General features: G+C 43.9%; 1 protein-coding gene across 1 annotated transcript in view; it reads right to left on the bottom strand.

Annotated features, from left to right (window-relative positions):
- The window catches only part of LOC138526369 (dickkopf-related protein 3-like), a 1,508,461-nt gene that overhangs the window by 182,524 nt on the left and 1,302,089 nt on the right, over positions 1-23,848 (bottom strand). Inside the window, exons 5-6 of the mRNA XM_069637031.1 lie at positions 5,740-5,832; positions 4,575-4,719 (exon numbers count right to left, since the gene is read on the bottom strand). Coding sequence (XP_069493132.1) covers positions 4,575-4,719; positions 5,740-5,832 — 238 coding nt within the window. The remainder of the gene's footprint in view (positions 1-4,574; positions 4,720-5,739; positions 5,833-23,848) is intronic.

Genomic DNA, 23,848 nt, shown 5'->3' with positions numbered 1-23,848 from the left:
CTATTCTCAATATTTTCCAGATCTTGCCTCTTCCTTTTACCGTCTTCGCCCAGTAGGGCACTACAACCGCTCGTCTCCAAATCCCTCTTCTTTCTCTTGCACCTACCTTTCAGTACTACTGTGTCCACTCTCTACGTTTCTCTTCTGTCTCCCACCTTCTTTCCCTTTCTATTTTCAGGCTTAATTGCTCTATGACTCTTTTCAACTTGTTTACTCCTTCATTCCCCTTGTTCACGCCTCTGAGCACCGCCTTCTTTCTTATTACTTTCACTCTCTTTGTCTTTGCCTCTTTTGGCTTTACTCTTCTCCTGGCGATTTCCAATTACCCCTGTTTTATCCCTTTGTGCACCACCTTACTGCACTTTTCTTTCACATTCAAAGACTTCTTGGTTCCTCCCAGCTTCTTCAACCCTCTGGGCACCTTCTTTGCCCCTTTGCAAACACACTCTTTGTCTCCTGTTTCCAGCTATATGGTCTCTAGATCTTTCCCACCTTCTCCACCTTGGAGGGCACCTTTTACAGCCCTCTGGGCATCGCTGTCTTTCTCAGTAACTGCACCCTCGCTGGCCAACGCTGCTCCTGCTCTTTGCTCGTTCTCTCTTGACTCCTTGGTCTGATCAGATTCCAATATTGCTGAGCCTGTTTGACCTCTCTTCCAATCTTTTGGGTGTTGTTTAATATTTTGTTCTCTCCTCCAACCTTACCCAAACAAACTCTACCTCCACTACTCTCCCATCTCCTGCTCCCACTCCAAACACCCACACTGCCAGACAGAGCTTTCAGGCTTTTATGGGGCTTTGATGTCACCTTTCAGCCTCGCTCTAGTGAAAGGACTCTCAGGTGTGTTAGCTGGGATAGAGTTTGGCTTTCGGGCTCACAAACTGGTGATGGCTTGCCTCCATTATATGGGACTTGAGCATGGCTTATCCTGCCCATCCGGTGGTACTCACTCTGCCTACCATGCTTTGGCACTGCCTTCCAGCTTCCGTCTGGGACAAGGGAACTCTGGTTGTGTCTCTTCAGGCAGCTGGTGTAGATATTGGCTGGTGGGCCCCATCCCTGAGGATGACTTCTAGTTCTAATGTGGGGCATATGGCCTTTTATTACCTCTTCTTGGGCGGTCCTCTCTCTGATTGTCATGCCTTAACCCTACGCCTTAGGAGGACTTCCTTAGCCTATCTGTTCCGTATGACACTGAATGTCTTGTTCCATGGATGGCTGGTCTCCCTTATTAATGTACGTCCCTCTCTTTCCCTCTGTAGATGTATATGGTTCTGCTGCACCCATGCAAGGAGAGATAAGTGTACAGGTGCTGCCGGTTCTGCAGGACCGCCAGTGCCCGATTCTCTTAAAAGGAGAACGACTGCGTTTGATGAAAATCTGGATCTTCCCAGCCCTGAGACAGGACCAAAGTGTGGAGTGATCTTAATGGCATGCTGGGCAATGTGGTTCAAGGATGTAGTAGTATTTTAAAGAAAGGAATGCCATAGGGAGAAATCACTTTAACTGTAAAATAAGAATGCTTCCAAAACTTTAGAAGTTACCTAACAATACTATCAAAGTCCTGAATTCAGTCAGTTCAGTCAAGTGCGAGAACGTGGGAAGCAGTAACTCAATGATTATCTTGAGAAAAGACTGAAAGACAATCCAAGGGAAACCGATGGAGACCATCTGATCTCTCGGATCCCTTAGGAGGACTAATAAAGAGAAACCAACGGGAGACCGACAGAGCTGTGACCCATTTCTTGGATCCCAATGGCATGAATTTGGTGGTGAACCAGGATACAGAAAAATAAGTTGGATTTCATAAATCAAGTGATGTCATTTTAATCTAAGAAACCTTCAGAATGGGTATGGATATTACAGATATGCTGTAAGATATGGTCAAACACACACATGCATAGGCTGTTTCAACAAAGCGCAGTCCTGCAGGCATTTGCCAAAGGCACAAAGACACCAGTACGTTGCCTTTGCCACACAACACATCTGTTCAATTGGTTGGTAGAGCCACGCGCCAAGGGATCAACAGAAGACTCCAGGCCAAATGTCACATTCTAAGGGTTTTTATTAATATAACACAAAATGATATAATTTGTGAGTGCCTATATATATTCTATGTTCACTCAAAGGGTTAATGCCAGGTGTACTGTTAGGTGGTGTGATTACTGGAAGGGGCAGATTGTACAGATTTGTGATTTAGATTCACTCTAAGTTGCAGGCATTACCGACAGCAGATACCTCTCTGCAATGGAGGAAGGTTGACCCACTGGTTAACCGTGAGGAATGCGAAGAGACATGAGCCCATAACTCATGAGGAGGCCAACCAAGCACTCCCTAGGATGCAGGTGAGCAGTGATGCTTCTAAAGACTCCCGATCAAGGGAACCTGCAGAAAGGCCCGGAAAGGGTGCATATGGCTGCACAATGCATCGTATAAAAGCACTCTCCTCGACACACAGGCAGCCTTTCTTTTGCTCAGGCGAGGGTGGAGCATGTCCAGGCATTCAACAAGGCTACATGGAGTGTGCCCTATACACAATAAACAGGCAGCAAGTTCATGCTATGGATGAACACTCACAGTTGCTCTCTAGCGCTGGCCGCCATGAACACTGGCCATAGACTTCTCAGTAGAAGCTCTTCCCAAAAGAGCCAGGCTACAAGGCGTTGGAGGGAGGCCTGGAGTGGAGCCAGCAGTAGCAGCAGGCATCTCTCATCGACCCTGCTCTTGAAGGTCAGGAGACTTGACTTAACCTATGCAAAGAGCAGCTACAGAATGCGCTGAAAGCCAATACCAAAAACCTAATGTTTTCACAACTTGATTCCACATATTAGGAAACAATACATCATAAGTGAAGAAAAGTATGTCTCTGCTCTGACAGAAATAAATGAAGGGCGGGGCCTTTGATGACACTTGGGCTTGCATGTGATTGGTCAAAGAGGGCTTTAACACTAAAGATTCCATTGATTCAATGGTGTTCTGTTTGAAGTTGGATAGTTTGATCTGGGTCCCATGTGACATTGATGGATGTTTCAGATGCTGGGAATCCATAGGTAGGGCTGTGAGAGGGATCTTATTTCTCAATTGCAGACCACCTTTAATGAAGGTATGCATGTTGCACACCTGTCTGAAATCTTTTGCTTTTAGGATCAATGCATTTTATTTACTATATCGAGGTAGAACGTTTTGTTGGTAACTAAATAGTCACTTCAGTATTAAGCAATGGTGGCAATCTTAATTTGCATTCTACCCATAGATTCGGAATTAGAATTTTCTGTGTAGGAATTCCATGGCTTCAATTATTTAACGGGTATTCCTTTCCTATTCTTTGTATTCCCAATAGCCAAGGAAGAAAGGGGTTAGGAAGCCTTGTTGCCTGCCAAATATTACACTACGAGCATATTTCAACTGCTCTCAAAAGATTCACTCTGTGCTGCCTAGTTCAAAACAGTCAATTCCTCACCATAATTAACACATATATTATAAACGGTCCAGAGTAGGAGGGGCCTGTTATGGAACAGGCTGCAGCAAAATCGACTCATTATTGCCAGTAGGTATCCAAGTGCTATATGCCTGAGACCAGATGAAGTAACAGAATGGTATTCATCGTTATCGAACCCCAGCACATTCTATTCCCCAGTCGATTTTGCTGCAGCCTGTTCCATAACAGGCCCCTCCTACTCTTGACCGTTTATAATATATTTGTTAATTATGTTGAGGAGTTGACTTTTTGATCTAGGCAGCACAGAGTGAATCTTTTGAGAGCAGTTGAAATATGCTCGTAGTGTAATATTTGGCAAATCCATAATCCATTGAGGTTAGAATATCCTGGAGTCTATCCAAAAGGTACTGAGGGATGCCTTGGAACAGGCCTTTTCAATGCCATCCTAAAGATACTGGGGGATGCCTTGGAACAGGCTCTTTCAATGTCCATCTTAAAGGTAACGGAGGATGCCTTGGAACAGGCTCTTTCAATGCCCATCCTAAAGGTACTGGGGGATGACTTGGAATAGACTCTTCCAATGCCCATCCTAAAGGTACTGGGGGATGACTTGGAACAGGCTCTTTCAATGTCCATCTTAAAGGTAACGGAGGATGCCTTGGAACAGGCTCTTTCAATGCCCATCCTAAAGGTACTGTGGGATGACTTGGAATAGACTCTTCCAATGTCCATCCTACAGGTACTGGGGGATACCTTGGAATAGACTCTTCCAATGTCCATCCTACAGGTACTGGGGGATGCCTTGGAACAGGCTTTTTCAATGTCCATCCTAAAGATTTTGGGGGATATCGTGGTAAAAGCTTTTTTATTGTCCTTCAATACTCCCCTATCCGTTGTATCTCTTAAAGCAGGGAACAGGTGTCAGTTTGTGCCCCTGCCAATGTTATACCCTGCTCCTGTCCATGTTTACATTTTTACAAAACAAGGAAGGAGTTCTCCCAGTTTTTCCACAGACCCTATAAGTCTAGTCTTGTTGTTGAAAAGCACCTTCTTTAAGGAAAACACAGTATTTCGAGGTATTGATTTTTCTCCATATGAATAAAATGATTCAGAAAAGATACAGGAAGAAACTTACACTTGTGAAGTGTGCAGCAAAGCCCCGGGACGCATTCATCTCTCCGTGGATCGCACCGGGTTCCACTCTCACCACGAGTTACTCTGGCACATCGGCCCCAGGCACACTGGTAGCCCAGGCAACACTCAGTATTAGCCGGGCACACCTAGTAGAAAGGAGACACATCGTTTACATCAATTTGCTAAAACAGCGTGTGCCAGAAGCCCATAAGCCTTCGTGTTTAAGCTGGAATATGATCACTGCGGAAACTAGGTCACATCTGATCATCTAGATTCACTCACCCAGGACCTCCCTGGGAACCAGATGCAGAAACCCCCAGGCCGGCCATGCACCCAACACCTTGCAGGAGAAGATTGTGCCGCCCACAGACTCATCTTCAAACTGCTGTCCATTGTGCAATGATCTGGATTAATTAATGTGATCTGCACAGCGCTGAGCCAATCAGCAACACTTGTGTGTTCGTTTTTGGCATTTCCACTCTATTTCCTCCAATACTTCCCATTATTTATGACAGCCACGGCTTTGTGGCAGCCAAGCCTAAACATCCGTTAAACCCAGCAGCGGGTAGGAACAACGGATTGCAGGCTCATTATGTGAATCTACTCAGGAGGCAACTCCATCATCTAGTGAAGAGCCTTGCACATAGGCCGGCCTTCGCGCTGCTGGCATGCACATGTCCATTGCAGCTTATTCAAAAGAGATACTTTGCCTTCCATGTTGAATGAAGAGTTGTTCAAATGAAAAAATGATCGGGAGGTGGCTCTGCAAGCTGATACCTGAAATCCCTTAATATGAAGGGAAAATAAAAGTTCTCCACCTTTGGGAACTTGTGTGGGAGGATAGGAACAGCTGTCAGCTAAAGGGAGGGATCAGTGCCCTTTGGAACAAGATGGTGCGTGTCATCTGTACTTTACCCAGATTCCAAGCTCTTCTTTGCATGGACAAGCGTCTAGAAACTAAGCAAAACGTGACTCCACTCACCAGTTGCTTAATATTGGCTTTTTACGTGAGTTTATAGACCACCCCTCAATGACTGTATCAACCTCCATTGGTGTGGGTGGGCGCTGTGGAATTTGTTTTATTTTTTTCTTGCGCTACGAGATATTAACATTTACAAGAGTAGGTTTAAACCTCTCTTGTCCACCTGACTCATGAGTACACTCACCATGCCCTCAGCTTTGCAATCCCGGCACTCGTTGGTGAAGATGGAGGCTTGGCAATACTGATCCTTTTTGCAGTCTTCAGCATTGCGGCATCCCTATAATAGATCGAGGCAGAGAAAAAAGATTGGAAAAATTATTCAGACGCAGCCAAGCAGGTCCCTAGTACACAGAAAGGTTTTCATTTCATGCCACATAGTGCCAGGGTAACTCTCTAACATGGTGGACTTGCCATCGCACTGTGGATCATGGAGCAAATGATTATGTAGTCCACCAGATTCTCCCACTCTTGACTTCCCCTGGTTGCCTATTGTTTCTCCAGAGAACAACGAGAGGCCAAGGGCAGAGGTGGAGAAAGGGGGTACATATTATCTTTCGCAACAATGGCGCCAGGATTGGTGGGAGCCACTGGAGACCTGGTGATCAGGAGTCCTGCTGCGGCAATGCTGGCTATTGACACCAGTTCTGAATATAGAGAGCTGCACCCACATGTTTGCCAGGTACTGCCTTCAGTTTCCAGGTGTAGTTTCATAGTCCCAGGCGCATCCTCATATGCCTAGGTACATCTCCTCTGTGGCTAGGGGCAACCATTGTATGCCCAGTTAGTCCCATCATATATCGGATAAAGCCTCGTATGCCATGTCTACAATCATCAGATGACCAGGTGCAGTGATATATACACAAATATAGCCATGCAATGCTGGTATAAGTGGTGTGAGCTGAGAGCTTTCTGCCCAGTCCTGTATTTAATCCATAGGCCATGCGTTTGAACCCCAGCCAGGTCAATGAAACTTTGTATCATTCCCAAGATAATAATATTAGTATGGGTGTTGTGTATATAAAACATACTAAGTAAAGAGATTTTCCTCAAACACTAAATAAACTGAATAGTCGAAACTTTGTGTATGCCTGATTATTGTCATTATATGTCCAGGAGGAATCGCATAAGCTCAAGTACTGTACTTCAATGGTATGCTGTTTGTAGGCTCGTATGCAAGATAATGTTAAAACTAAATACCAATCACATAGGTTCACCAGATGACTCACCTCTCTAGTATCAATTGCTTGTATCCAATTTCTTCAATTGAACATAGACTACAAATCACTCAAGTCATTTCTTTATTTTATAAAAGCATAGGACATGATATGTAGTGTAATTGTAAAACAAAGCCAAATCTATAGGTTTTGTTAACTCTTCCTTTTAGAGTATTTTTCTCTTCCGGTGCAGGATGCCCTTCTTTCAACATGCTCTACAGCTCTACCACTCGCTCCCAACACGCTGCCAGGTCATCGCTCACCCCCAACTCCCAGCCCCCTCCCTGGAGTTATACGGGTTCTTTCAGAGACTGGTGGGAATTAAAAGGGAGATTGATAATGATTACTTCAAGCCTGGGAAAGGCAGACAGGATTAGCCAATGAGATTCCTCAGAATGCAGTATATAACTAAAGGTATAGGTCTTTAGAATCTTCAATGAGTAAATTTGTAACTTCGGAAACAAGGCAGAAAGATGTTGCTGTGAATGACATCATAGGGATATTCATGTTTTAATGGCATTAATTACCATACGACTGGTCAAATTACCAACATTAACGGTCCCAAGCAAAGTAAAAACCATTAACGTGGGTGCATGGACATTTACCATGGTTTGTGTTCTCCATCTAGGCCGCCAATCGTATTAGGTTCCATGTGTTAATATCCCTGCAAAGATATCGCCATACAAGAATGGCGCAGGTTATTTTTTGCAGTGATATTAACCCATTGAACCTGCGGGGGACACCCCTGTAACCCCATACTTTTTTTAAGGGAGCGGGGGTCACTCCGCAACCACTGCTCCCATTTACCCCATACATTCTCCCCATAAATAATGTCTCCTGTGCCATTTCCCGGCGACCATACATATGGCGACATTATTTATGGGGATAATATTACCTGATACCTTTTCTTAGACTGAGGCGGATTTTACCCGAATGGAATGGGTATGAAGCCGCTCAGAGGGAGCCATTTTCCTCACGGCTTAGATTTATAAAATGTGGAAAAGGGATGTAGCAGCAAAGCATCTGCAGTTCATTAACCCTGTGTGGTGACGTTATGACCACAAGGAAACATGTTTCCATAGTGGCACATTTGATTTGAGCAGATGCCATGGGCTCGAATGGCTTGTGAGCTCAAGAGGAAAACATTATATAAAATCCCATGATGGTGAGGATGTCATATCTGTGGGAACAACGTTCCTAGACCAATGAAATGCCTCAGAGCCTAGTTGTAGGTCCTGCATGAGTCTTAACTTGATGCCTAACTTGTCTAGGTCAGAGATAAATAAATGGACAGAATCCAGTGAGAGCGTCGTGGGATGTTTGCCTGTCCAGATACCAGTTACAGTATCTTGCCGACTTACTGGGGTACTGGAGAAGTGGAGTCTTTTTTGCCAACCTTCAGGGTGTCCACTTTCTCTATTAAGAGGCCTAGCTGTCCATATGCCAGGTCTCCAGTCACCGGGCCAACAAGGGATTGTTTTGAGGAGAGGGGTGATGAAGGGATCTCATCTTCTTTGATTAGAGATCCCTCAGAGGGACAGAGGTACTCATGGGTCTGACAGGTGCAAATATCTGAATCGCTTGGGCCACCAGCAACCTTTCCAGATTACTTGGTAGTACGGGCTGCATCTAAAATTGAAATGTGCCTTTTCAACAGGGGATGAGGAGCGAATGCATAAAGGAAAGCCTTGCCAAAGGAGGATAAAGGATTCTCCCAAGGAATTCTCCTCCTTCCCTGTGTAGGAGGTGCAACCAGACCTTTCGTGTTGACCTGACCTGTGAAGGGATCCACAGTCAACCAGCCCCACAGTTGGAAGATGTGTGCTAGAAAACGTCCATTCCTTTGGGGTTTAGGTGAGTCTATTCAGGCAATCCAATCTGACTGTCAGCCAGGGGAGGGAAAACTGGAAAAAAATGGCATTCTTGATGTCCCACCTCTTTTGGATCTTTGCAAGTCTGGCAAGCTGTGGGCATTCACTGCCCCTTATTTGTTGCACTAGAATATTGCTGTTGTATTGTCCATTTGAGTTAGTACTCACTACACCCTGATGGTGGGTAGAAAAGCGTTGGCTGCTGAAAAGATGGCTTTTATTTTGTGAATGTTTTGTCCAATTTCAGAGGTGATACATTTTATACCACAGTTGATCGTGGAGGAATCCTTTGCTTATGAAAAAGACGGACCACTACGCTGTCAGACTGCACTGTGAAGTACAACGGTATCCAGGGTTTTAAAGGAGTTTCTTTTGAAAGTCTACAATTTGGTCATGCACCTTTGGTCGAATCAACCAATTACTTATACCTATATATGTGAAGACATTGATTGACACCTCTATATCCACTGTAAAACGAAAAAGTCTTAAGAAATCTCATACCCACAAATATGATCACAACGTACGTTTAGCCAAGCTGCACTTGAGAAGCTCTTTAAGACTACTTAGAGTACAGATGATCTCAGACATTGACAAAAAGGAGGGGGCAAGATACATGAAGTACATATATACAAATTGGCTAAAAGGCTATAAGTGCTCCATATTTCAAGTGAATAATGGAGCAATGTTGTTAGCCCTTAGAGATAATTCATCGCGCAAATTCTGGCACCTAATAAATGGGCAATTCTGCGGAATCCAAATGCTAAACCCAATTTCCTAACAATCTTGGTCGGAGCACTTCTCTGCGTTATTTGCCCCCAGAGCACCTCCATTTGTCTTTTTGGATGCTTTGCTAACTTCTGAATGGAAGTGCAGCTTCTCAGTGGCCCAAATTAGAGACAGGATTATGAATTCTAGCTCATCTAGAGCTGTGGGCCCTAATGGCCTATCAAATGTACTATTCAGGGATGACCCTGATAGCTGGTCGAAAGTGTTATCTCTTTTATTTTCTAACATAGAGTTTACCAAGTCTATTGCTCTTTCCTGGAATCTATCACTTACTATTCCGATCTACAAGAAGGGCGATAGATCTCTGCCTCTTAATTATTGCCCAATAGTCTTAATGGATGCAGAATCGAAAATTGTTGCGGGTCTGATTCTACAAAAAGTGGAGGATTGGTCTACTTCCAATGCAATAATTGCTACTGCGCAATTCGGTTTTGAAGAGGAGTGGGAACCATGGCGGGAGGGTTAATAATCTCCCTGTTACAAGAAATTGGGTGGAACAAAAGAGGGTCGCCTGTATATTTAGCAAGTGTAGATCTGTCACTTGCTTTCCACCTGGTCGATAGACAGACACTATGGAGGAAGTTAGATGGCCTAGGCCTTCTAAAGGAAATTTTAGCAATCCTTATTCATCTTCATGAAGGCTCAAAAATACAAGTACACTTGAATAATGAAGTATTATTATCCTTCCCAATCTTAACATCAAATAGTTTTAGACAGAGCTGTATATTTGCTCCAGCTCTCTATAATCTATAAACCTCAGATGCGGGTCCTTGCCTTACGAAGTCAGCTTTTATTCAACCTACTCTGGAAGGCAAAAAGATGTGCTGGTGCTCATATGCAGACGATTTTCTGCTTTTTGATAAAAGCCCTCTGGGTCTTCAGATATTGTTGTCAGCTTTTGCGCAGTATATGGCACTAAATGGACTGATTATCAATCCATCCAAGTCCCATGTAATGCGCTTCAGTCGAACTAGAACACAAATTAAGGATAAATGGTTTCTGGATAAGATCAAGTTGGGAACAAAGCTTACTATGATATATCTGGGATTTTCGATTAATGGTGGCCCAAGTTATTTACAGATACGAAATCACTTCCATTTGAAGGCCAAACAAAGTATCGTCCAAATGAAAGCAGTTGATCGCAAATTTGGTGCTTTCTCTTGTGCTCCAATGATAAAATATTACAAAGAAAAATGAACACCAAAATTTCTTATGGTTTGGAAATCCTGTTTATCTCTGGTAAACTGGATATAAGTAAATTGGAATCCATCATCCTAAGAGAAATTATTCACTGCTTACCAAAATGCGTCCCTCTGGTCGCATTGAGACATGAGTTTGGCCTACAATCTTTACAAAGCGTCATTGAATGGAAATGTCTTTCCCTTTTTCGGAATCTGACGGCGGAAGGTGCAAACTCATTATACTCCGACTTGGGCCATAATATGAAGTAAAACATCTCCAGATCAGCTTTTCTTAATAAACTAACGGAAATCTGTAAAAATGGCTAAATTCGACAGGATCTACCCTGCATACATTAACACTGAAACCAAAAAAAGTCAAACAACTATTGCAAAATGCAGATTGGGCAAATACAATCAAAAAGTTGATAAGGTATGGCTTATATTCTCACTGGGTATCCTATTATAAACCCATGGGCATAATGGAACCTTGCCTCATTCGTTTCCCAAACAGGAACTCTAGAAACATCTTTATGAGATTTCCCTTCAACGTTCTTGCCAGGGGAGAAATTATAGCAGCAAGAAGTAAAGTAAAGGAGTCTGTTATTCCTTGTAAATTCTGTAAAAATAATCAAATTAATGAAACATTGAGACACCTTCTGATTGATTGCCTGGCACTGTCTTCGCCTAGGCTCTCCTATTTCAGCCTTTTTTTGCAGATGCAAATTGTACTAATTCTGATTATTTATGGAAGCGTATGTTGTATGATAACTGTACTCCCTTACACATAGCGATAGTGAGATTCTTGAAAATAGAATGTGGTTTAGTTTAGAGAATTCGATTAAATATAAAATATTGCTAGTTGTTTCCCTCTTCATAGGAAGAATTAAGTAATCTTCACTGTGTAACTTTTGGCAAATAAGTGTCTGTTTTAGAACTAAATGTAGCAACATAATACTCTTATTTCACAATTCTGTGAAATTATATATATTTTTTTTTATTTACTTACTTTGTGTATAATTGCTTTTGCAATTTTTACAAAACTGTTGCTAATCATCTTAAAAGAGCCACATAATATGAGAAAACAAAACAATCGCACAGTACAGGAGAAGGCGAGGGAGTAGAATGGTGGACGGAGATACGTGTAATAAGGACACCAGATAAACAGAAGGGACGGAATATAGCGACAATAAGCGCACAGCATAAAACAGAAACGGATGCAAAAGCAAAACACCAAACAGGGACTGGGGATCGAAGACCACAAACAGACAGCTGTTCCCAGTTAAAGTGTTCAGCCCACGCAAGGGTCCTGACAGTTGATCGCCGTAGAGGTTTGTAAGGCGATCAGTTCAAAAGCGCTTTCCAGAATTTTAACAGTTGCTATGGTCCATTTTGTTTTCTCCCCTGACATCAACCTATTCCACAATGTTGTGTCTGCTTCTTCTAACAATCCCGAATGATCTATACGCAGGCTGGTCAGATATGTGGCTCTTGAATTTCCTAACTGTGGGCATTGTAACAGAAGATTTTTTATTGTTTCTGGTTTGGTTGGTTGGGTGCAGAGACGACAGGCTTTATCATTTGTTTTCATCCTGATAGCCTGGATTTCACGTGTCGGGAGGAGTTTAAAACGTGCTCTCATAAACTGTTTCCGTAGATGTTTAGAAATGATTTTAGTTATTTTATTTATAATGTTGAATTTTGTGAATATAATTTATTCTTTTTTATATTATTTTTATTGTTTTAAATTTGTGAACATTTTGTAAAGGTTTTCTTTTATGTAAATAAAAAAAAAACATATACAAATAAATACAAATATACCTATAAATGTATATGTGTATCTAGGGGTAAGGGGTAGGAGTGGGATCATCCATGGAAGCCCCCATAATAGAAAACGGGTCAAATTCAGGTCAACCAAAAGGGCACCACCAAACTGCAGACTTTCAAAATAATGTGTTTCAAAACACATAGGACCCAGACACCATAATCTAAGATGGAGTTCAGGATGGAAATCTCTCTGCGTTGAGGTTTCTATTCATATTAACAGTTGGCAACCAAGCATAGTCGTGTGCTGCAACATTCAAAACACTCTCCACGGTGGACCTGGTAGAAACTCTGACCACCCTCAAAGCCACATCGTATACAGACACCCCACTCTCTCACCCCCGCCAACCGAAGCAGCTCTCCTTCCCTAACTGGAGATCATCAGCAGCTCCCTAACTCAAGGCAACTTCCCATCGGCCCTAAAGACAGGACAAATCTTCCCACTACAAAAGAAACCCACTCTGGGTAACTATTGCACCATCACCCATCTTCCATTCCTAGGTAAGATCATCGAAAAAGCGGTAGCAATGCAACTACAGCAACACATCTACACCAACAATCTCCTTCAAACCTACCAATCCGGGTTCAGACCCAGATGTAGCATGGAGACAGCAACTATACAGGTGATCGACAACGCCCTCAACGTTCTTGACAATGGCCACCCCTGCCTCCTGATTCTACTCAACCTCTCGCACGCTTGTGACACAGTTCATCACCAGGTGCTCACGGACACCCTACATCAGCGCATGGGGATCAGCCACCTTGTCCTATGCTGGTTCAAGTCCTACCTCGACCAACAGCCATCAGTTTGTTCAGATGGACTCCTCCAGATCCCCAATGCTACCCATAACCTGTGCATCCCACAGGGTTCCATCCTCCCTGTACCTTCAATCTATATAGGGAGCCGCTAGTAGCCCTCCTAGTCACACACAACACCCACATCCACCAATATGCTGATGACACACAGCTATACCTCAAGATCGACTACATCAAGGACATCAACAATCTCAAACCTGCCTCTCGCTGATCCAGTCTTGGATGTCCAGTGCATACTTGAATCTCAACCCCTCCAAGACGGAATTCCTACTCCTCATCAACAACACTGAACACCCAGACCTACAGACTTAGCTATCAACCATGAACCCTGAGGGTTTCACACCTGAGCTCACCTCGTGCGCCACATCGACAAACACCTCTCCTTCAAGACACACATAGCTAAGAAAACTCAGCTTGGTGTCAGCTCTCCTTCCTGTGGAAAGTCAAGCCCTTCATGCATCTGGACAGATTTAGATCCACTGTTCATGAACTAGTCCGATCCCACCTGGATTGGGGCAATGCCCTCCTCGAAGGCCTCCCGCGGTCTTCCCTTCTGCCCCTGAGAAGTGTCCTGCATGCGCCTGCACACCTCATCAAGGATCTACACAAGTACGACCACATCACCCAGGCCCTCATCGCCCTTCACGTGCTCCCACTGCATGCAAGAATCACCTTTAAGTCTTGCTGCATCATATATAAGGCAGTTGCCTTAAAGTCACTCAGCTACCTCACAGAGAAACTAAGCATCTCAGGAGGACAGCGCACCACCAGAAGCCAGGACACATGCAGACTTGAAATCTGCTGCTGCAAAAAGGAAAGGACCAGAAAACAAGCCTTCTCTGCCTATGCCCCAAGACTATGTAAACTCCTCCCCATCAGCATCAGACTCGCCCACACACTCCTACAATTCAGAAAAGAACTCAAGACCCACCTCTTCAAGGAGTCTCTCCTCCTCAACGGCTAGGCCATCATGTCGTACCCCACGCCACCTGACTCGCTCAAACCCATCCACCCCTCTTCTTCTGACCACCCTGTACAGCTGATCCCTCCCCTTTGCCCTGTTGAATTCTATCGCTGCTGTATATCTGTTTTGTTACCTCTGAAAAACACTCTGTTGTGCATCTGTACTGTTGTATACTTCTGTAAAACATTTGTTGTGTATCTGTATTGTTGTACACCTCCGTAAAGCACTCTGTTGCTTCTCGAAATTAGGTCCATGCTTAATAAATGCCATAATAACATAACATAATAACATAGGGTATTCATTTTGGGACCACCAATGTACACAAAGTCAGGAGGTGCTAACTGTAGAACATAAGGCCTGAGACTGTGGGCCTGTAGTATTTCATCCTGTGGCCTGAAAAGCCTGAATTCTATTCACAGTTTGAAACACCTTTCCTTGCTTGGTGTCCCACGTGAATCTAATTTGCATAAGTGTCTGAGGGACACAATCTGAGGTGCATTCAAACATAGAAAAGTGTGGTTCCAAGGAGGAGTAACACTTTTCTCAAAAGCACCATATTCTGTTAAACTAAGAATGTGGCGGCCAGGCATCAAAGCCTCAGCTTTTGCATGTGCCTGATTTACGGTCTGACAAGGGCCCTGGTAACCATAATTAATTCAAGACTGACACTGTGAGGACATTCTTCTTTGCAGAGCCCTTTGTTTGCATGTTAAAATAATTAGTTAAAATACAGCACATGTGTGGCGTTGTTAACTTCCTACACAAGCTTTTCCTTTAGCTAGGCTTTTCCCCTGGTTGGCAGCGCCACTTTTCTAATGTACGGAATGCTCAAAGAACCTTTAGTAAATAAGAAAAGTGGCAAACCTTTCAAAAATGGTACACATGTAGCTCTTATCCAATCCTTCCACCCACTTCAGAACGGTGGTGCTGGAAAACTGAGGGGAGAATGTCAGCTTTCCACTCCAGTTTATGCCACAGTTCAGAATCAGGTCCTCAGTCAGAGACATTTTTGATTTCTTGCTGTTTTCTTACAAGTCCAAGGAGAACTCTAGTTCCATTTTTTCTTAAGGGGAGAGAAAAGAATTCTTGGCACAGATGAGCCAGTCACCCTGTTAATGGTATTAAGGCTAACCACCCTAACGGAGATACGCTGTGACCTCTGTCAAGACCATCAGTGCTGAAGTCAGTCCAAAAGGGAGTACTCTTTAGTTGGTAGCAGTGAGTGGTTCATTTGCAATTCTCAGATACTTTTGATGAGGAGGTCAAATAGGGATGTGCAGGTAGGGCTATTGAAGGTCCAGAACACACCAGACTCACTGCTAGATGGCTAACAGGATTTGTGCGAGCATGTCTATCTTGAACTTCTCTTTCAGCAAGATTAAATTGAAGTCTGAAAGGTCCAAGGTATTCTGCAACCCTTTTAGTCCTTCAGCACTGTGAAAAACCTGGAATAGAAACCCTCCATCATTTCCAATTAGTGAGCCAACTCTGTTGTCCTCAGCATCTTGTGAGAGTTGTTGGGCAGAGTGGGAAAGTCGAGAGCCTGAGTGTACCACCACAGAACCAAAGGGCTGTATTTCTATTGTATATGCAGGGATCAAAAAAGGTATTTGATGAGCAGGAGCTAATCGCAGCTCCTGGTATCAGGTATCATTCAGTAAGCGTGAGCTACCTCTGGTGAACCTGGAGGTAGTGCTATGCTAGTCGCAAATGTAACTTCCACATTAGATGTACGTTACCACCTTTTTGTCCATTACATATCTAGATATATATATATATATATATATATATATATATATATATATATATATATATATATATATATATTTTGCGTTTTATCATTTTTATTTTCACCACTAAAGTTTGCAATACAATTAGAAATAAACAAGCTTCATAAAATTACAAACCTGGTCACAAGATTGAGTCCAAAAGAGAAGAAAAAGAAGAAAAAATCATCTCATAATGGATAACACAACATAAATAAGGAGAAAAAGTAGAAGAAGAGAGAATATTGAAAAGAGACCAGAAAAGGAGAAGAGAATGAAACAGAAGAATATCTAACTGTATCATTTGGTAGTACAATTTATAAATAATCAATAAACACATCCCCACGTAACATGGCATGATCTTGGCTAGCATAAGAGCAAATCAGAATACATTTCAGGGTAATAGTGAATTTAGACAAAACACACCAGCATATATATTTTTTCAAATGAAATTTTATTGGTTTTCAAAGGGATGTTTCAATTTTCAATACAAACATATTGATGTAACTTGGCACAAAGAATGAAAAGGCTGCGACCATAACACACAATGTCAACCATATAAAGACTTGTTACCTTATCACGTTCTATTAACAAAAATCCCCACCAGATTACCACCCCCCACCCCTTCCCGTATCACTGTAGGCAAAGTCAAAGTGTCCCTTTGTCCGGCGATAAGTTTCTTTGGCTTAACCATTGGATTAGACAGAGGAACTTAACAGTACATCATAACTTTTTGCAGGCATTGTCGGCACACCAACAGATTATCCAATACATTTTACCAAGTCACACACACGTTCGTTCATGTTATATATTTGGCACAAAATTCTGACCATTCATTGTCAATGGAGTTACGGTTCCTTTGAAGGGAAGTGGTCAAGTTGTCCATTCTAAATATGTTTCGAGAGACACTGATCCACTCTGACTTAGTAGGTAGGCTTATCCTTTTCCAAACTGTCGTAAAACAGGCCCTCGCGGCCAGTAAGAGGCCATGCATCATTTTAGGTACCTTAGTGACCGCCTCCTCTGTATCAACAAAACCAAATAAGATCATAAGCGGCTGTTTCTCCCTCTCCTCCCATCCAGCTCTTTAATCCAACTGAGCACCTCATCCCAGTATGCTTGCACCACCCTGCAATCCCACCACATATGCCAGTAGTCTGCCTTCTGGCCACAGCCCCGCCAGCAGTATGGGCTTACATCTTGATACATTCTAGCCAATCTGAACGGGTCATACTGCCATCTATACAATAATTTAACACAGTGCAGTTTGTATTGACAAGAATTGGATGTTTCCACAGTTCTCCTACATATCTGGAGCCACATCTTCTGGGAGAGGTGCCTTCCTAGATCTTCTTCCCATTTGTTCTTCAGTAAGACTGAGGGAGCTGTGTCGACCTCTACTAGTGCCGTATACATTGCACTTATGAGGCCCTCAGCGCCTGTACAGCTGTCAAGAATGTATTCAAACGGGGTGAGGTCCCTTTGTAACTCATTTTTCCAGGCCTTTCGGGTCATGACACCTTTTAGTCTCAAGTATTGGAACACCGAGAGCGGGCCTATGGCCAGAGCTTCTTCGAGCTCCTGGATGGTGATGAAGGTCTTATTTCTCCACAATTGTCCAGCCTTTTCGAGCCCAGACTCATACCATGATTGAAAGCTTCCTGGGTCCGGGATGGCATTCCGGATCCCTGGTACCCATAAATGTCCTAAGGGGGAGGGCCAGGTTGTGATCCCCTTCATCCCTTTGTTTGGTTTCTACACTGCCCATATGGTTCCGAGGATAGGGTGGTTCTTAATTCTATTTAGCAATTGGGGTCTGGGCACCCAGAGCCACTCTCCCAAGTTGAACAGGCGGAGGTGATGATTATCTAGGCCTACCCACTGCAGGTCTTTCCGTTGTCTAAGATGCAAAACTAGTACTCGTAGTTGGGCCGCCTTGTAATACAGTTCTAAATCTGGGAGGCACACCCCACCATTGTCTTTTCGGAGATGGAGTAGAGCTCTGGGAACCCTGGGCTTCTTATTTTGCCATAGGAAGGCAAGGAGGGATTTCCTGGAGGTAATGAAGAATTCTTTAGGCAGTCGGAGGAGGAGCATCTGGAATAAATAGAGCAACTTTGGCAAAATTACCATCTTAATGGCATTCAGGCGACCATTCCAAGAAATGGTGAGCCTAGACCATCTGTCAATGTCTTTTTCTATAGTGAGTGATAGCGGGGGGAAGTTAGCTTCATATAGGTCTCCCAGCTCTCGGGTGACATTGATACTTAAATATGGGAGCGTAGTAAGGCTAACCTTCATCTCTAGCGGTGCGAACCGCTCCACCTCAAGATCCTTGCTCTTGACAATCAGGAGGAGGACCGATTTCCATGTGTTAATCTTGAGACCTGCCAGTTCACCATATTCCTCAATTATTACTATTGCAGCCGGGATGGAACTCAGGGGGTTAGTTACGTGTAGGAGACTATAATTAGCAAATAAACCCACTTTATATTCTTGCTCCCCTACTCTAATAACCTTCACCCTTTTGTTGAGCTTCAATTTTTGTGCAAGTGGTTCAAGGCACAGGACAAATAGTATTGCAGACAGTGGGAAACCCTGCCTCGTTCCTCTCTCCAGTGCAAACCACCTAGAATAGCCACCGTTCACTGTCACTGAGGTCTTTGGAGATGAGTATATTGCCTTAATGGCACAGCGGAGCCTCGGACCCAAGCCTATCCAGACTAAAACCTTTTCTAAGAAATCCCAGGCCACTCTATCAAATGCCTTCTCGGCATCCAATGACAGGAGAGTTGGGTCGCCCCCATCCCCGTGCTTCATTTATCAGGTGGAGCGTTTTTATGATCGTGTCTGCTCCCTGTCTCCCCATTACAAAGCCAACCTGGTCAGAATGTATTAACCTTGATAAGTGTATCTCCAATCGAGCGGCATTGATTCTCACATATATTTTGGCGTCAATATTGAGGAGCGAGATGGGGCGGTATGATCTGCAATTTTTCGGGTCCCTACCTTCCTTTGGGATGACCGTTGGTAGGGCCTGTGGGAAGGACAGGGTTGCCCGGCCAGTCTCGAAAATGTCATTGAACAGGGTTACCAGAAAGGGGGTAAGGAGCGTGGAGAACGTTTTAAACAAACCAGGTGTGAAGCCGTCTTCCCCTGGGGCCTTAAGACGTTTGATGGCATCTTGAAATTCCTCCCCTGTGACAGGTGCGTCAAGGGCTTCCACTTCAATATGGGTCAATGCAGGGAGACTTGCCTCTTTAAGGTAAGCGTCTAGACTCCCCAGGGGGGGAGGCAGGTCGCCGGTGTATAGATCCTCATAAAAGGATCTGGGGAGGATTCAGTGGCGGCTGTGAGGGTGCCATCAGTTCTCTCTATTATGTCCACCCACCTCTCCGCCCGGAGCCGGGCCGCCAAGAGGGCATCTGCCTTATCTACCTTTTCATAGTATTTTTGCTTCAGGTATTGTAGAGTCTGAGCCATTTTACCTAGATATATATTTTTGAATGTGTGTTTGTTTGTTCGGGGTTGGCTCCAGCTCCACGACATTTTGGCCCAAGGTCGGCATATCAGTCTGGGCTGTACTGGAGATAGTAAAATCTGACCAAACCCACTCATTCGTCTGCACAGGCGATTTCGGGAGATTTCCGATTTTGCGATTGTTGGCTCCAGCCCCACAACAGTTGGTCGGCAGAAATTTTGGCCCGAGGTCGGCATACCAGTCTGGCGTGTACTGGCGATAGTGAAATTTGAGCAACCCCACTCATTCGACCTGAACAGGGGTGGGGCAGGGTTTCGCCCTGTGCAATCAGTATAGACAATTTTGAGAGATTGCTGATTTTGTGATTGCTCAAAAATAGGAAGGTATGACACAATAAAACATACACAAGGCTATAGCAGAACCCCATGTGCAAGTATTCTAGCTAAGATCGAAAGCTAGTGCTCTTCTGTAAAAGTGGTGAAATGCAGTTGATTTACTTGTTTCCTGTTCTGAGTGTTGCCAGGGCGTGGTGAATGGCCCTAAGTGGGGTCAGGTGCGTCCCCAGAATGCCAGAGGGGAGTGTAGGGGAGGCATGGCATCAAAAGTATGACACTGACTAATAAAAGGTACAATTTGTACAACCGTTATTAAAGTTTCTGGGTTTGGAAAAACTCCTACTTTGCCCTATAACTAGGATGGGAGTAGTCTCGACCATCAAATAATAAATAAAACTGTCCTAGTTGAGTCCGCCAAATCAAAATGGCCTATGCTAACAAAACCTAATGCCTGCCCTATTTCTTGTACAAAAAGTGTATAAAGGAGATATGCATGTAAAGGAAAATCAGTGTTCATATATAAAGAATAAATGTGGCTGAATCAGCTCTCCTCCCCACATTACACAGCATGGAGTAAGGCGGTCCCCGTAGGCAGGATGACACAGTCTGGCTTGGGCTTTTAACACAAAAACAGTTCAAAACGTGGATCGAGGCCCACCTGCCCTTCCACGTTAAAGTCTCTCTTTCCAGTCTTCCAAACAACGTTCAACAAAAAGTTCACACCGGTTCCCCTCTGTCTGGCTCAGACCGCTTCAAAACAAAGGTTCAACAATACTTGCAGGGGTCTCCCTTCCCTAAACTTATTACACTTCGGCTCTCCCTCAGTCAGGCTCAGACCATTTCCAGATGTCGAAGACTTTCAAATGTGCATGTCTTTCTCTCCAGACCTCCGCAGAACCACTTCGATTCAAAGTTCATAGTTCAGATTTTTACTCTCTGCCTTCTCTCTGGGTTAATTTTGATCACTTCACTTTTACAGTTCATTCACTTTATCGCTACCCACAATTCACCAAGACTTACGAGTCGGCTACTTCCTTTTGCCGGACCACTCCGTTACTCAGTATCGCTGGTTTCACAGCTATCCTTACTTCAAAGTTCATTCACAGGTATGCCTTTCTTGGAGTCTCATCCACACAGTGCAGTCTTCACCTGCGATATAATGTTGCAACTTCAATCTTTCCTTAACACACACAGGTCTCTACGGTCGCTCGCCAACTCACCGGTTGTGTTTCTTTCTTTCTTGTCTTTACAGTTTTCCAATTCACAAGTCAAGGTTAGTACCACAGGCTTGGCCTCACTACCCCAGCTTTTCCATTCACCTAGGAGGATCGCTGGCATCATTGAAACACAATGCAGCCTTCTGCTTTGGGAATTGCCTTTCTCCACGTGTCTTTTGCACCTTTTGGATGCAACAACCTCCTGTAGGGAACTCCTGGGGTTCTCAAGCCGCTGCTCTCATCCCTTGATCTGTCGGTCTGCTCCAGTAGGTTTGCCTTCGCCCCAGAGGTTCTGCTTTTCTTGTGTTCCACCTTTCTCAGAGTGTGTCTCTATTTTCCATCTTTTATCTGTGTAAGGAGAGCTAGCTGGTATCAGATGTATGCACTTAAAGTCAATTGCCTGACTCTGCCTGACCCAATTAGCGGGACTTGTCCAGTACGATGTATAAGAGTTAGTCTTGTTACTCTCAGTCGCCCTCTTCGTCGGCCCAGTGTTTGTGTAGAAAGGGGGGGTTGGGACATCGGTGAATCCTAAAAAATAGGATGGGTTAAGTGTACAAAAAAGGGGGGAGTACCGCGTCTCACCATGGGCTGCCTAACCTCCACTCCCCGAAGACCCCTCACCCAGGTGATCCTCCCGCACTGGTCCAGCCCCGGGGTCTGGATCCAAAGTAGATGGCCATGCCCTAGTCAGCTGAGAGAGAGATCCCATGGGACTAGTAGGTGAGACACTCTTTGGTTTCTCACAGGAGGGTGTTCCCCACATTGCTGTGGGAGATTACTAGGGCCTACACTATGGTTCTGAAGTCCTCAGATAGAAGGAAATGTTTTATCTTTAGGACGAGGGTTAGTTGGTGCCAGGTGGTTTGAGCCTTTTGATATGTTGTTGAAAGGAGTGAGTGCATCTATAGTGACCACAATTGATTTGGCAATCGAGCCAGGTAAGGTGTGAAGTCAACATGGTTCATATCTTTATGCGCCATTGAATGGTATCCTGCTTAGATGGGTAATGGAGTAGGACAAATCCCATATTTATCGAATTGTGTTTCAGATATCAGATATGTGCGCGTATTCTAGACAGGGGTAGAGGTAAGGCAATTCCTGAGGCATTTGATGTTCTGGGACCACTGACTTTTGAGCTAAAATGGGAACCAGTTGAGAACATTACCCAAGAAATTCATTCTGTTTGTGAGGGGATTGACCAGTGTGAGGTGGTTGACCATGTCAAATGGGGAAGAGAGATCAAGAAGGACCAGGAGGCATGAGTTGCTGTTGTCCTTGATTCGTAGAGTGCAGCCTATGATCTGAAAGGTGGTTGTTTCAGTGCCACATTTTGGCCTGAACCCAGATTGGTAATTGCGGAGCAGGCTGTGTTGGTCAATCTGATTAGGGAGTTGATTGCAAACTACTTTTACAATTATTTTTCCAATGTATGGGAGGTTAGTGACTGGTTGGTAGTGTAAAAGTGGGTCTTGGTCCAATTTGGGATTTTTGAAGAGAGGGTGAATTTGCCCTGCTTTTAGGGTGCTTGGGAAGATACCTTGTGTGAGTAGATGGGGATTAAGACGGCCCCATTGATCTGTTTTAGCATGGCAGCTTCAGTGTATACAGCTGGTTTAAGTGACCCAAGACTGTCAGTAAGATCCTTGGGGTTGAGCGAAGTGAAGATGGTCCAGGTTTGTGGTATGCGCTGTAGAATCAAGAGCAGGGAGGAGACTGATTTTGTGGTATTGATCTGTTGTTGTATGTTATCCAGCTTGTTGATGAAAAAATTGTTAATAGCGTGGCATTTTTCTGTAGACTCAGGGATTACAGTGTCAGGCAGCAGGTTTGAGCATCGTTTTACTGTCATGAAGAGAACCTTTCTTCTATTGGCAACCACTGACACAGTTGATTAGTAATATGTAGTATTGATTTCTTTTTTTTAATTAAAAAATGATTAATTTGATAAAACAAACTTTTCATCATAACGTTTCATTAGTCAAAATAAAGAACAAAAGAAAAAATGTAATGCTTGTGTTTTCAACTCATGCAAACTATTGTCCTTGTGAATTGTAATCCAGAATTTAATTACTGTTAGGATCAAATATTTGTCATGACCTTTTAGAAGGTGGTCCCATCGCTCTTGAGTAGTCATTTGTTTCATGGAAACTCGAAAAAAGTCTTTGTACAGGTTTCTTTTGTCCATCAGGGCAGGGTATATCATGATTACATGGAAAAAGGACTCTTTGGTATTCGCGATATTGCAGAATCGACAATCAGCAGACATTGGGCCTCATTAGGACCCAGGCGGTAAGGGGTTTACGGCGGCGTAAACAGCGCCGACCCTTACCGCCTGATTCTGAGGTCCCTTAGCGCCATGGAGGATTTAACACCTGCTTTTAGCAGGTGTTAAAATCCATGGCGCTAAGGGACCTTGTTGTTAATTACGCCACCGTAATTTACAGTGGCGTAATTAACGCCTTCCCCACTCCCATTATGCCCTATGGGGCAAAAATGGGAATGGGGAAGGGTAAATGGGTTAATGGGGACTTACCGCCCCGCCAACCTCGGAATGGGGCGGTAAGTCCGCCAACCACAATGGCGTAAACGTAGTTTACACCATGGTGGTAAAGGTACGACCCAGGCGGTAACTTACCGCCTGGGTCGTAATGAGGCCCATTATATTTGGATGTTTTATCATGCTCAGATATTCGCGGGTCGGCAGAATGTTTAAACAAAATCGAAAAAAGAGGTCGCAAATAAGTCGGTCTGGGAAGCATGCTAGGTAGGTTGGAAGTTCATGGAGAGCTCTTGATTCAATTGCACATTTCAGGAAACGTTTATATTCTGTTTGCACAG

The sequence above is a fragment of the Ambystoma mexicanum genome, chromosome 1q (genome assembly GCF_040938575.1).
Source record: "Ambystoma mexicanum isolate Mex_15411 chromosome 1q, UKY_AmexF1_1, whole genome shotgun sequence".
Classification (NCBI taxonomy): Eukaryota; Metazoa; Chordata; class Amphibia; order Caudata; family Ambystomatidae; genus Ambystoma; species Ambystoma mexicanum.
Note: the sequence above shows the minus strand (reverse complement) of the source record. Positions and strands in the feature narration are given on the sequence as shown.